This window comes from Cherax quadricarinatus, chromosome 92, assembly GCF_038502225.1.
Source record: "Cherax quadricarinatus isolate ZL_2023a chromosome 92, ASM3850222v1, whole genome shotgun sequence".
In the NCBI taxonomy this organism is placed as follows: domain Eukaryota; kingdom Metazoa; phylum Arthropoda; class Malacostraca; order Decapoda; family Parastacidae; genus Cherax; species Cherax quadricarinatus.
This window is the reverse complement of record NC_091383.1, coordinates 2,843,235-2,858,638: the sequence shown is the minus strand read 5'-3', so window position 1 is coordinate 2,858,638 and position 15,404 is coordinate 2,843,235. Positions and strand designations below refer to the sequence as shown.

General features: G+C 41.6%; 1 protein-coding gene across 3 annotated transcripts in view; it reads right to left on the bottom strand.

The window, feature by feature from the left end:
- Positions 1-15,404, bottom strand: part of LOC128698383 (protein tramtrack, alpha isoform-like) — a 199,853-nt gene that overhangs the window by 176,538 nt on the left and 7,911 nt on the right. For all 3 annotated transcript variants that reach the window (XM_070104452.1, XM_070104453.1, XM_070104451.1), the window contains exon 2: positions 7,726-7,921. In XM_070104452.1, the coding sequence (XP_069960553.1) occupies positions 7,726-7,921 (196 nt within the window). The remainder of the gene's footprint in view (positions 1-7,725; positions 7,922-15,404) is intronic.

Genomic DNA, 15,404 nt, shown 5'->3' with positions numbered 1-15,404 from the left:
TGAAAACCCACTGCAGTGAAAACCCACTGCGGTGAAAACCCTCTGCGGTGAAAACCCACTGCAGTGAAAACCCACTGCAGTGAAAACCCACTGCAGTGAAAACCCACTGCAGTGAAAACCCACTGCAGTGAAAACCCACTGCAGTGAAAACCCACTGCAGTGAAAACCCACTGCAGTGAAAACCCACTGCAGTGAAAACCCACTGCAGTGAAAACCCACTGCGGTGAAAACCCTCTGCGGTGAAAACCCACTGCAGTGAAAACCCACTGCAGTGAAAACCCACTGCAGTGAAAACCCACTGCAGTGAAAACCCACTGCAGTGAAAACCCACTGCAGTGAAAACCCACTGCAGGTGCAGTGAAAAACCCTCTGCGGTGAAAACCCACTGCAGTGAAAACCCACTGCAGTGAAAACCCACTGCAGTGAAAACCCACTGCAGTGAAAACCCACTGCAGTGAAAACCCACTGCAGTGAAAACCCACTGCAGTGAAAACCCACTGCAGTGAAAACCCACTGCAGTGAAAACCCACTGCGGTGAAAACCCACTGCAGTGAAAACCCACTGCAGTGAAAACCCACTGCAGTGAAAACCCACTGCAGTGAAAACCCAGTGAATTAGAGGTGTTTTAAAGAGCACTTGTTGGAGTTACTCCTGTACTGAGAAGGTCAACCTTGAGTTAGTGTGGCCAGGCTTTCAATTTAGGGTGACTTAAACCAGGCTTTCAATTTAGGGTGACTTAAACCAGGCTTTCAATTTAGGGTGACTTAAACCAGGCTTTCAATTTAGGGTGACTTAAACCAGGCTTTCAATTTAGGGTGACTTAAACCAGGCTTTCAATTTAGGGTGACTTACACCAGGCTTTCAATTTAGGGTGACTTAAGCCAGGCTTTCAATTTAGGGTGACTTAAGCCAGGCTTTCAATTTAGGGTGACTTAAACCAGGCTTTCAATTTAGGGTGACTTACACCAGGCTTTCAATTTAGGGTGACTTAAGCCAGGCTTTCAATTTAGGGTGACTTAAGCCAGGCTTTCAATTTAGGGTGACTTAAACCAGGCTTTCAATTTAGGGTGACTTAAGCCAGGCTTTCAATTTAGGGTGACTTAAGCCAGGCTTTCAATTTAGGGTGACTTAAACCAGGGTTTCAATTTAGGGTAACTTACACAAGGCTTTCAATTTAGGGTGACTTAAGCCAGGCTTTCAATTTAGGGTGGCTTAAGCCAGGCTTTCAATTTAGGGTGACTTAAACCAGGCTTTCAATTTAGGGTGACTTAAACCAGGCTTTCAATTTAAGGTGACTTAAACCAGGCTTTCAATTTAGGGTGACTTAAACCAGGCTTTCAATTTAGGATGACTTAAGCCAGGCTTTCAATTTAGGGTGACTTAAACCAGGCTTTCAATTTAAGGTGACTTAAACCAGGCTTTTAATTTAGGGTGACTTAAGCCAGGCTTTCAATTTAGGGTGACTTACACCAGGCTTTCAATTTAGGGTGACTTAAGCCAGGCTTTCAATTTAGGGTGACTTAAGCCAGGCTTTCAATTTAGGGTGACTTAAACCAGGCTTTCAATTTAGGGTGACTTAAGCCAGGCTTTCAATTTAGGGTGACTTAAGCCAGGCTTTCAATTTAGGGTGACTTAAACCAGGCTTTCAATTTAGGGTGACTTACACCAGGCTTTCAATTTAGGGTGACTTAAGCCAGGCTTTCAATTTAGGGTGGCTTAAGCCAGGCTTTCAATTTAGGGTGACTTAAACCAGGCTTTCAATTTAGGGTGACTTAAACCAGGCTTTCAATTTAAGGTGACTTAAACCAGGCTTTCAATTTAGGGTGACTTAAACCAGGCTTTCAATTTAGGATGACTTAAGCCAGGATTTCAATTTAGGGTGACTTAAACCAGGCTTTCAATTTAAGGTGACTTAAACCAGGCTTTTAATTTAGGGTGACTTAAGCCAGGCTTTCAATTTAGGGTGACTTAAGCCAGGCTTTCAATTTAGGGTCACTTAAGTAAGGCTTTCAATTTAAAGTGACTTAAGCCAGGCTTTCAATTTAGGGTGACTTAAGCCAGGCTTTCAATTTAGGGTGACTTAAGCCAGGCTTTCAATGTAGGGTGACTTAAGCCAGGCTTTCAATTTAGGGTGACTTAAACCAGGCTTTCAATTTAGGGTGACTTAAACCAGGCTTTCAATTTAGGGTGACTTAAGCCAGGCTTTCAATTTAGGGTGACTTAAGCCAGGCTTTCAATTTAGGGTCACTTAAGCCAGGCTTTCAATTTAAAGTGACTTAAGCCAGGCTTTCAATTTAGGGTGACTTAAGCCAGGCTTTCAATTTAGGGTGACTTAAGCCAGGCTTTCAATGTAGGGTGACTTAAGCCAGGCTTTCAATTTAGGGTGACTTAAACCAGGCTTTCAATTTAGGGTGACTTAAGCCAGGCTTTCAATTTAGGGTGGCTTAAGCCAGGCTTTCAATTTAGGGTGACTTAAGCCAGGCTTTCAATTTAGGGTGACTTAAGCCAGGCTTTCAATTTAGGGTGACTTAAGCCAGGCTTTCAATTTAAGGTGGCTTAAGCCAGGCTTTCAATTTAGGGTGGCTTAAGCCAGGCTTTCAATTTAGGGTGACTTAAGCCAGGCTTTCAATTTAGGGTGGCTTAAACCAGGCTTTCAATTTAGGGTGACTTAAGCCAGGCTTTCAATTTAGGGTGACTTAAGCCAGGCTTTCAATTTAAGGTGGCTTAAGCCAGGCTTTCAATTTAGGGTGGCTTAAGCTAGGCTTTCAATTTAGGGTGACTTAAGCCAGGCTTTCAATTTAGGGTGGCTTAAGCCAGGCTTTCAATTTAGGGTGACTTAAGCCAGGCTTTAAATTTAGAGTGACTTAAGCCAGGCTTTCAATTTAGGGTGACTTAAGCCAGGCTTTCAATTTAGGGTGACTTAAGCCAGGCTTTCAATTTAAGGTGACTTAAGCCAGGCTTTCAATTTAGGGTGACTTAAGCCAGGCTTTCAATTTAGGGTGACTTAAGCCAGGCTTTCAATTTAGGGTGACTTAAGCCAGGCTTTCAATTTAGGGTGACTTAAGCCAGGCTTTCAATTTAGGGTGACTTAAGCCAGGCTTTCAATTTAGGGTGACTTAAGCCAGGCTTTCAATTTAGGATGACTTAACCCAGGCTTTCAATATAGGATGACTTAAGCCAGGCTTTCAATTTAGGGTGACTTAAGCCAGGCTTTCAATTTAGGGTGACTTAAGCCAGGCTTTCAATTTAGGGTCGCTTAAACCAGATTTTCAATTTAGGGTGGCTTAAGCCAAGCTTTCAATTTAGTGTGACTTAAGCCAGGCTTTCAATTTAGGGTGACTTAAGCCAGGCTTTCAATTTAGGGTGACTTAAGCCAGGCTTTCAATTTAGGGTGACTTAAGCCAGGCTTTCAATTTAGGGTGACTTAAGCTAGGCTTTCAATTTAGGGTGACTTAAGCCAGGCTTTCAATTTAGGATGACTTAAGCCAGGCTTTCAATTTAGGATCACTTAAGCCAGGATTTCAATTTAGGGTGACTTAAGCCAGGCTATCAATTTAGGGTGACTTAAGCCAGGCTTTCAATTTAGGGTGACTTAAGCCAGGCTTTCAATTTAGGGTGACTTAAATCAGACTTTCAATTTAGGGTGGCTTAAGAAAGGCTTTCAATTTAGGGTGACTTAAGCCAGGCTTTCAATTTAGGGTGGCTTAAACCAGACTTTCAATTTAGGGTGACTTAAACCAGGCTTTCCATATAGGGTGGCTTAAGCCAAGCTTTCAATTTAAGGTGGCTTTAAACCAAGCTTTCTATTTAGGGTGGCTTAAGCCAGGCTTTCAATTTAGGGTGACTTAAGCCAGGCTTTCAATTTAGGGTGACTTAAGCCAGGCTTTCAATTTAGGGTGACTTAAGCCAGGCTTTCAATTTAGGGTGACTTAAGCCAGGCTTTCAATTTAGGATGACTTAACCCAGGCTTTCAATATAGGATGACTTAAGCCAGGCTTTCAATTTAGGGTGACTTAAGCCAGGCTTTCAATTTAGGGTGACTTAAGCCAGGCTTTCAATTTAGGGTCGCTTAAACCAGATTTTCAATTTAGGGTGGCTTAAGCCAAGCTTTCAATTTAGTGTGACTTAAGCCAGGCTTTCAATTTAGGGTGACTTAAGCCAGGCTTTCAATTTAGGGTGACTTAAGCCAGGCTTTCAATTTAGGGTGACTTAAGCCAGGCTTTCAATTTAGGGTGACTTAAGCTAGGCTTTCAATTTAGGGTGACTTAAGCCAGGCTTTCAATTTAGGATGACTTAAGCCAGGCTTTCAATTTAGGATCACTTAAGCCAGGATTTCAATTTAGGGTGACTTAAGCCAGGCTATCAATTTAGGGTGACTTAAGCCAGGCTTTCAATTTAGGGTGACTTAAGCCAGGCTTTCAATTTAGGGTGACTTAAATCAGACTTTCAATTTAGGGTGGCTTAAGAAAGGCTTTCAATTTAGGGTGACTTAAGCCAGGCTTTCAATTTAGGGTGGCTTAAACCAGACTTTCAATTTAGGGTGACTTAAACCAGGCTTTCCATATAGGGTGGCTTAAGCCAGGCTTTCAATTTAAGGTGGCTTTAAACCAAGCTTTCTATTTAGGGTGGCTTAAGCCAGGCTTTCAATTTAGGGTGACTTAAGCCAGGCTTTCAATTTAAGGTGGCTCAAGCCAAGCTTTCGATTTGGGGTGGCTTAAGCCAGGCTTTCAGTTTAGGGTGGCTTAAACCAAGCTTTCAATTTAGGGTGGCTTAAGCCAGGTTTTCAATTTAGGGTGGCTTAAGTCAGGTTTTCAATTTAGGGTGACTTAAGTCAGGCTTTCAATTTACGGTGGCTTAAGCCAGGCTTTCAATTTAGGGTGACTTAAGCCAGGCTTTCAATTTAGGATGACTTAAGCCAGGCTTTCAATTTAGGGTGACTTAAACCAGGCTTTCAATTTAGGGTGGCTTAAGCCAAGCTTTCAATTTAGAGTGGCTTAAACCAAGCTTTCAATTTAGGGTGGCTTAAGCCAGGCTTTCAATTTAGGGTGACTTAAGCTAGGCTTTCAATTTAAGGTGGCTTAAGCCAAGCTTTCGATTTGGGGTGGCTTAAGCCAGGCTGTCGATTTAGGGTGACTTAAACGAAGCTTTCAATTTAGGGTGGCTTAAGCCAGGCTTTCAATTTTGGGTGGCTTAAGCCAGGCTTTCAATTTAAGGTGGCTTAAGCCAGGCTTTCAATTTAAGGTGGCTTATGCTAGGCTTTCAATTTAGGGTGGCTTAAGCCAGGCTTTCAATTTAGGGTGGCTTAAGCCAGGCTTTCAGTTTTAGGTGGCTTATGCCAGGCTTTCAATTTAAGGTGGCTTAAGCCAGGCTTTCAATTTAGGGTGCCTTAAGCCAGGCTTTCAATTTAAGGTGGCTTAAGCCAGGCTTTCAATTTAAGGTGGCTTAAGCGAGGCTTTTAATTTAGGGTGGCTTAAGCGAGGCTTTCAATTTAAGGTGGCTTAAGCCAGGCTTTCAATTTAGGGTGGCTTAAGCCAGGCTTTCAATTTAAGGTGGCTTAAGCCAGGCTTTCAATTTAGGGTGGCTTAAACCAGGCTTTCAATTTAGGGTGGCTTAAGCCAGGCTTTCAATTTAAGGTGGCTTAAGCCAGGCTTTCAATTTAGGGAGGCTTAAGCCAGTCTTTCAATTTAGGGTGGCTTTAAACCAAGCTTTCAATTTAGGGTGGCTTAAGCCAAGCTTTCAATTTAGGGTGGCTTTAAACCAAGCTTTCAATTTTGGGTGGCTTAAGCCAAGCTTTCAATTTAGGGTGGCTTAAGCCAGGCTTTCAATTTAGGGTGGCTTTAAACCAAGCTTTCAATTTAGGGTGGCTTAAGCCAAGCTTTCAATTTAGGGTGGCTTTAAACCAAGCTTTCAATTTTGGGTGGCTTAAGCCAAGCTTTCAATTTAGGGTGGCTTAAGCCAGGCTTTCAATTTAGGGTGGCTTAAGCCAAGCTTTCAATTTAGGGTGGCTTAAGCCAGGCTTTCAATTTTGGGTGGCTTAAGCCAGGCTTTCAATTTAAGGTGGCTTAAGCCAGGCTTTCAATTTAAGGTGGCTTATGCTAGGCTTTCAATTTAGGGTGGCTTAAGCCAGGCTTTCAATTTAGGGTGGCTTAAGCCAGGCTTTCAATTTTAGGTGGCTTATGCCAGGCTTTCAATTTAAGGTGGCTTAAGCCAGGCTTTCAATTTAGGGTGCCTTAAGCCAGGCTTTCAATTTAAGGTGGCTTAAGCCAGGCTTTCAATTTAAGGTGGCTTAAGCGAGGCTTTTAATTTAGGGTGGCTTAAGCGAGGCTTTCAATTTAAGGTGGCTTAAGCCAGGCTTTCAATTTAGGGTGGCTTAAGCCAGGCTTTCAATTTAAGGTGGCTTAAGCCAGGCTTTCAATTTAGGGTGGCTTAAACCAGGCTTTCAATTTAGGGTGGCTTAAGCCAGGCTTTCAATTTAAGGTGGCTTAAGCCAGGCTTTCAATTTAGGGAGGCTTAAGCCAGTCTTTCAATTTAGGGTGGCTTTAAACCAAGCTTTCAATTTAGGGTGGCTTAAGCCAAGCTTTCAATTTAGGGTGGCTTTAAACCAAGCTTTCAATTTTGGGTGGCTTAAGCCAAGCTTTCAATTTAGGGTGGCTTAAGCCAGGCTTTCAATTTAGGGTGGCTTTAAACCAAGCTTTCAATTTAGGGTGGCTTAAGCCAAGCTTTCAATTTAGGGTGGCTTTAAACCAAGCTTTCAATTTTGGGTGGCTTAAGCCAAGCTTTCAATTTAGGGTGGCTTAAGCCAGGCTTTCAATTTAGGGTGGCTTAAGCCAAGCTTTCAATTTAGGGTGGCTTAAGCCAGGCTTACCTACTACCACTCTCTGGCAGTGTCATTCAACTGAACTTCGAGAAAAATTCAAAAATTCTTACGCATCGACTAAGTCAATGTGATAATTTCGGTCACTGTGGACCACTGTAATGGTCCAGGACCCACCCAAGACTTTTCTCTTGTCACCAGTAATTATATAATATATATAGGTAAAACTTGCTATTTTGGCTTAAATAGCAACGCTCTTCTTGCCGAATAAGACAAGCGAAAATTTGTGTTTGTAATAATTTCCCAAAAATCATTCTGAGCCTAACGAGAAAAATATATTTCATTGCGTTTGTTTATTATTAAATTATTATAAACTTATCTAAAATATTTTTATTTGGATTAGCCTAAATTAAATTACGCTTGTTATAATAAGGTCAGGTAAGTTTTCTAAGGTTCTTTTGGTACAAAATTATTGTTACATTAACATAAATGAAAAAATATATCTTTAAACGTATAAGAGAAATTTTTAGAAAGGACTTAATATTAAATGGGTTCTTGATAATTGACCAGTTTTGCCTATTCGGCACGACACACACACACACACACACACACACACACAATCATTGCCCTTAGTTCTCGAACCTGTCTTTCCTCCCCTAGAACCTTCAATAACTCGTACATATATATATATATATATATATATATATATATATATATATATATATATATATATATATATATATATATATATATATATATATATATGTACGAGTTATTGAAGGTCCTAGGGGAGGAAAGACAGGTTCGAGAACTAAGGGCAATGATTCACTGTGTATAAAGGCTTATTACGCCATGCGTCACTCTGCGTAGGAGTTGATCAGGTCAGTAAGAGTGTGTGTGGAGAGCCTTACCTGGAAGTAAGGGCTGCAGGCTGACAAGACCACCTTATGAGCCTTCAGTGTCATGCCTTCAACAGCGAGAGTAACGTCGACAAAGGACTCTGTCTGTAGAAGTTGTTCGAACACCGAGATGATGTTAGACTGGTGGTTATTCCACCTCAGGCAGAACTGCTGGGGGGACATAGCCATCCTTACGCCCGACGACACCCTGAAATACATAATATATACAACTTAGTATAGTTCACAATACGCATATGGTAATACACAAGCATACACACATACTACAAATACATGATAGGCACAGGAGTAGTAGCCTCTAAAGGTGAGTAGAACTTGTATAGCGTGGGTCACAAGGCCTACTGGGTCATTCAGGGTCATTAAGGCTACATGTCACCTGTACACCAACACTCAACAATATCTATAATATTAAAACAATGTTTAATCTATAATCTTAGTGTATATACACTGAGATATACACACTTCTCTGTGTATATACACTGAGATATACACACTTCTCTGTGTATATACACTGAGATATACACACTTCTCTGTGTATATACACTGAGATATACACACTTCTCTCCAAGGTACTCCATGGCAGAGAAGCCAAGACGCAAGACTGTGTCACACACGATGCACAGACGCCAGATCGATCGCTAGCGCACTTGGCTCACACAATATGGTCCGGGGTTGGATTCCCGGTACGGCTGGAAACATAACGACGTGTTTCCAAGAGATACCTGTTGCCCATGTTCACCCATCAGTAAAATAGGTACCTAGGTGTTAGTCGACTGGTGTGGGTCGCATCCTAGGTGTTAGTCGACTGGTGTGGGTCACATCCTGGGTGTTAGTGGACTGGCGTGGGTCACATCCTGGGTGTTAGTGGACTGGTGTGGGTCACATCCTGGGTGTTAGTGGACTGGTGTGGGTCACATCCTGGGTGTTAGTGGACTGGTGTGGGTCACATCCTGGGTGTTAGTGGACTGGTGTGGGTCACATCCTGGGTGTTAGTGGACTGGTGTGGGTCACATCCTGGGTGTTAGTGGACTGGTGTGGGTCACATCCTGGGTGTTAGTGGACTGGTGTGGGTCACATCCTGGGTGTTAGTGGACTGGTGTGGGTCACATCCTGGGTGTTAGTGGACTGGTGTGGGTCACATCCTGGGTGTTAGTGGACTGGTGTGGGTCACATCCTGGGTGTTAGTGGACTGGTGTGGGTCACATCCTGGGTGTTAGTGGACTGGTGTGGGTCACATCCTGGGTGTTAGTGGACTGGCGTGGGTCACATCCTGGGTGTTAGTGGACTGGTGTGGGTCACATCCTGGGTGTTAGTGGACTGGCGTGGGTCACATCCTGGGTGTTAGTGGACTGGTGTGGGTCACATCCTGGGTGTTAGTGGACTGGTGTGGGTCACATCCTGGGTGTTAGTGGACTGGTGTGGGTCACATCCTGGGTGTTAGTGGACTGGTGTGGGTCACATCCTGGGTGTTAGTGGACTGGTGTGGGTCACATCCTGGGTGTTAGTGGACTGGTGTGGGTCACATCCTGGGTGTTAGTGGACTGGTGTGGGTCACATCCTGGGTGTTAGTGGACTGGTGTGGGTCACATCCTGGGTGTTAGTGGACTGGTGTGGGTCACATCCTGGGTGTTAGTGGACTGGTGTGGGTCACATCCTGGGTGTTAGTGGACTGGTGTGGGTCACATCCTGGGTGTTAGTGGACTGGTGTGGGTCACATCCTGGGTGTTAGTGGACTGGTGTGGGTCACATCCTGGGTGTTAGTGGACTGGTGTGGGTCACATCCTGGGTGTTAGTGGACTGGTGTGGGTCACATCCTGGGTGTTAGTGGACTGGTGTGGGTCACATCCTGGGTGTTAGTGGACTGGTGTGGGTCACATCCTGGGTGTTAGTGGACTGGTGTGGGTCACATCCTGGGTGTTAGTGGACTGGTGTGGGTCACATCCTGGGTGTTAGTGGACTGGTGTGGGTCACATCCTGGGTGTTAGTGGACTGGCGTGGGTCACATCCTGGGTGTTAGTGGACTGGTGTGGGTCACATCCTGGGTGTTAGTGGACTGGCGTGGGTCACATCCTGGGTGTTAGTGGTGGACTGGTGTGGGTCACATCCTGGGTGTTAGTGGACTGGTGTGGGTCACATCCTGGGTGTTAGTGGACTGGTGTGGGTCACATCCTGGGTGTTAGTGGACTGGTGTGGGTCACATCCTGGGTGTTAGTGGACTGGCGTGGGTCACATCCTGGGTGTTAGTGGACTGGTGTGGGTCACATCCTGGGGATAAAATTTACCCGAAATGCTCTACATAACAAAGGGCTTTCTATATAGTAGTATGTCATTGATGTCAGCTATGGTCTGTATACCTTGTACATGTACTTGTATACCTTGTACATGTACTTGTATACCTTGTACATGTACTTGTATACCTCGTACATGTACTTGTATACCTTGTACATGTACTTGTATACCTTGTACATGTACTTGTATACCTTGTACATGTACTTGTATACCTTGTACATGTACTTGTATACCTTGTACATGTACTTGTATACATGTACTTGTATACCTTTGTACATTGTACATGTACTTGTATACCTTGTACATGTACTTGTATACCTTGTACATGTACTTGTATACCTTGTACATGTACTTGTATACCTTGTACATGTTCTTGTATACCTTGTACATGTACTTGTATACCTTGTACATGTACTTGTATACCTTGTACATGTACTTGTATACCTCGTACATGTACTTGTATACCTCGTACATGTACTTGTATACCTTGTACATGTACTTGTATACCTTGTACATGTACTTGTATACCTTGTACATGTACTTGTATACCTTGTACATGTACTTGTATACCTTGTACATGTACTTGTATACCTTGTACATGTACTTGTATACCTTGTACATGTACTTGTATACCTTGTACATGTACTTGTATACCTTGTACATGTACTTGTATACCTTGTACATGTACTTGTATACCTTGTACATGTACTTGTATACCTTGTACATGTACTTGTATACCTTGTACATGTACTTGTATACCTTGTACATGTACTTGTATACCTTGTACATGTACTTGTATACCTTGTACATGTACTTGTATACCTTGTGCATGTACTTGTATACCTTGTACATGTACTTGTATACCTTGTACATGTACTTGTATACCTTGTACATGTACTTGTATACCTTGTACATGTACTTGTATACCTTGTACATGTACTTGTATACCTTGTACATGTACTTGTATACCTTGTACATGTACTTGTATACCTTGTACATGTACTTGTATACCTTGTACATGTACTTGTATACCTTGTACATGTACTTGTATACCTTGTACATGTACTTGTATACCTTGTACATGTACTTGTATACCTTGTACATGTACTTGTATACCTTGTACATGTACTTGTATACCTTGTACATGTACTTGTATACCTTGTACATGTACTTGTATACCTTGTACATGTACTTGTATACCTTGTACATGTACTTGTATACCTTGTACATGTACTTGTATACCTTGTACATGTACTTGTATACCTTGTACATGTACTTGTATACCTTGTACATGTACTTGTATACCTTGTACATGTACTTGTATACCTTGTACATGTACTGGTAGAAATAGAGATTATTATTATTATTATTATTATTATTATTATTATTATTATTATTATTATTATTATTAAGATGAGGCAGAAACTCAAGTTTGTGCTTGAAATACGAAGCTTAGAGGAGCAAGAGAAGGAATTCGGACGCGATACCAGGCACTGAGGGTCAAATACACTTGGTTCGGCTCAACTGAGAGCATCTAAGAATTGTCGAATGGCGAAACGTTAAGGAACAACGACCTAAACGTCAACCATATGCCTCAGCGACGTCATATTGAGAAGAATGACGTTGGAAAACTGGTCATTCTACTAGTGGTCGAGGTGAATGTTGACCAAGACAGTGGTGAGGGGCTGCCCCATGGCCATACCGTAACCTCAGGGTCACATGTGTTTACTGCAAGATAAACCTAACAGAAGACTCAGAGAGAGTGAGAGAGAGAGAGTGAGTGAGAGAGAGAGAGCGAGAGAGAGAGAGAGAGAGAGAGAGAGAGAGAGAGAGAGAGAGAGAGAGAGAGAGAGAGAGAGACAGACAGACAGACAGACAGAGAGAGAGAGAGAGAGAGAGAGAGAGAGACAGACAGACAGACAGACAGACAGAGAGAGAGAGAGAGAGAGAGAGAGAGAGAGAGAGAGAGAGAGAGAGAGACAGACAGACAGACAGAGAGAGAGAGAGAGAGAGAGAGAGAGAGAGAGAGAGAGAGAGAGAGAGAGAGAGAGAGAGAGAGAGACAGACAGACAGACAGACAGAGAGAGAGAGAGAGAGAGAGAGAGAGAGAGAGACAGACAGACAGACAGACAGAGAGAGAGAGAGAGAGAGAGAGAGAGAGAGAGAGAGAGAGAGAGAGAGAGACAGACAGACAGACAGAGAGAGAGAGAGAGAGAGAGAGAGAGAGAGAGAGAGAGAGAGACGTCAATCATTCACAGTAAACGTGACAACAATGACAGGTTCAACACAAATATTGATGGCTGGCAAGGAGTATAATAATAATAATAATATTAATAATAATAATAATAATAATAATAATATTAATAATAATAATAATAATAATAATAATAATAATATTAATAATAATAATAATAATAATAATAATATTAATAATAATAATAATAATAATAATAATAAATATTAATAATGCTATTAATATTATTAAAGACAAAAATACTAAATATTCAAGTGCGCAAAACCCGTAGGGGTCATACAGCACATGGAGAACGGGCTGTAAGCAAGTTTGATCCGGGGAAACACTGAGGCAACAACAACTAACTGGATCAAGAACCCGTCTCAAGGCCTCAACTACCCTGGTGAGTATATTTTCGTTTTCTTTAATTTAAATATGTTTGTTGAGCGAAGTTTTAGCGCAGTTTTTCGGTCGGGTACGACACGACGGCGCAAAATATTGATGTTACTTGTTAGATATTGTGGGTTAGTTGTGAATTGTTGTAGTTGTGGTATTGTGGGTTAGTTGTGAATTGTTGTAGTTGTGGTATTGTGGGTTAGTTGTGAATTGTTGTAGTTGTGGTATTGTGGGTTAGTTGTGAATTGTTGTAGTTGTGGTATTGTGGGTTAGTTGTGAATTGTTGTAGTTGTGGTACTGTGGGTTAGTTATGAATTGTTGTAGTTGTGGTATTGTGGGTTAGTTATGAATTGTTGTAGTTGTGGTATTGTGGGTTAGTTGTGAATTGTTGTAGTTGTGGTATTGTGTGTTAGTTGTGAATTGTTGTAGTTGTGGTATTGTGGTTAGTTGTGAATTGTTGTAGTTGGGGTATTGTGCGTTAGTTGTGAATTGTTGTAGTTGTGGTATTGTGGGTTAGTTGTGAATTGTTGTAGTTGTGGTATTGTGGGTTGTGAATTGTTGTAGTTGTGGTATTGTGGGTTAGTTGTGAATTGTTGTAGTTGTGGTATTGTGGGTTAGTTGTGAATTGTTGTAGTTGTGGTATTGTGGTTAGTTGTGAATTGTTGTAGTTGTGGTATTGTGGGTTGTGAATTGTTGTAGTTGTGGTATTGTGGGTTAGTTGTGAATTGTTGTAGTTGTGGTATTGTGGGTTAGTTGTGAATTGTTGTAGTTGTGGTATTGTGGTTAGTTGTGAATTGTTGTAGTTGTGGTATTGTGGGTTGTGAATTGTTGTAGTTATGGTATTGTGGGTTAGTTGTGAATTGTTGTAGTTATGGTATTGTGGGTTAGTTGTGAATTGTTGTAGTTGTGGTATTGTGGGTTAGTTGTGAATTGTTGTAGTTGTGGTATTGTGGGTTAGTTGTGAATTGTTGTAGTTGTGGTATTGTGGGTTAGTTGTGAATTGTTGTAGTTGTGGTATTGTGGGTTAGTTGTGAATTGTTGTAGTTGTGGTATTGTGGTTAGTTGTGAATTGTTGTAGTTGTGGTATCGTGGGTTAGTTGTGAATTGTTGTAGTTGTGGTATTGTGGGTTAGTTGTGAATTGTTGTAGTTGTGGTATTGTGGTTAGTTGTGAATTGTTGTAGTTGTGGTATTGTGGGTTAGTTGTGAATTGTTGTAGTTGTGGTATTGTGGGTTAGTTGTGAATTGTTGTAGTTGTGGTATTGTGGGTTAGTTGTGAATTGTTGTAGTTGTGGTATCGTGGGTTAGTTGTGAATTGTTGTAGTTGTGGTTTTGTGGGTTAGTTGTGAATTGTTGTAGTTGTGGTACTGTGTGTTGTGAATTGTTGTAGTTGTGGTATTGGGGGTTAGTTGTGAATTGTTGTAGTTGTGGTTTTGTGGGTTAGTTGTGAATTGTTGTAGTTGTGGTACTGTGTGTTGTGAATTGTTGTAGTTGTGGTACTGTGTGTTGTGAATTGTTGTAGTTGTGGTATTGTGGGTTAGTTGTGAATTGTTGTAGTTGTGGTACTGTGTGTTGTGAATTGTTGTAGTTGTGGTATTGTGGGTTAGTTGTGAATTGTTGTAGTTATGGTTTTGTGGGTTAGTTGTGAATTGTTGTAGTTGTGGTTTTGTGGGTTAGTTGTGAATTGTTGTAGTTGTGGTACTGTGTGTTGTGAATTGTTGTAGTTGTGGTATTGTGGGTTAGTTGTGAATTGTTGTAGTTATGGTTTTGTGGGTTAGTTGTGAATTGTTGTAGTTGTGGTTTTGTGGGTTAGTTGTGAATTGTTGTAGTTGTGGTATCGTGGGTTAGTTGTGAATTGTTATAGTTGTGGTATCGTGGGTTAGTTGTGAATTGTTGTAGTTGTGGTATCGTGGGTTAGTTGTGAATTGTTGTAGTTGTGGTATTGTGGGTTAGTTGTGAATTGTTGTAGTTGTGGTATCGTGGGTTAGTTGTGAATTGTTGTAGTTGTGGTATTGTGGGTTAGTTGTGAATTGTTGTAGTTGTGGTACTGTGTGTTGTGAATTGTTGTAGTTGTGGTATTGTGGGTTAGTTGTGAATTGTTGTAGTTGTGGTTTTGTGGGTTAGTTGTGAATTGTTGTAGTTGTGGTACTGTGTGTTGTGAATTGTTGTAGTTGTGGTATTGTGGGTTAGTTGTGAATTGTTGTAGTTATGGTTTTGTGGGTTAGTTGTGAATTGTTGTAGTTGTGGTTTTGTGGGTTAGTTGTGAATTGTTGTAGTTGTGGTTTTGTGGGTTAGTTGTGAATAGTTGTAGTTGTGATATTGTGGGTTAGTTGTGAATTGTTTTAGTTATGGTATTGTGGGTTAGTTGTGAATTGTTGTAGTTGTGGTATCGTGGGTTAGTTGTGAATTGTTGTAGTTGTGGTATCGTGGGTTAGTTGTGAATTGTTGTAGTTGTGGTATCGTGGGTTAGTTGTGATAAAACAAGAACAATAACAGAGAACAAGAACACTGCTTGTAAAAAATCGCTCAAGGAACAGTAGCAACGCTGTGTTCATCACGAACAGTGTTCATCACGAACAGTGTTCATCACGAACAGTGTTCATCACGAACAGTGTTCATCACGAACAGTGTTCATCACGAACAGTGTTCATCACGAACAGTGTTCATCACGAACAGTGTTCATCACGAACAGTGTTCATCACGAACAGTGTTCATTCCTGGATAATCGCTGTGAACCTTCACCAAGATGGGTTTAAA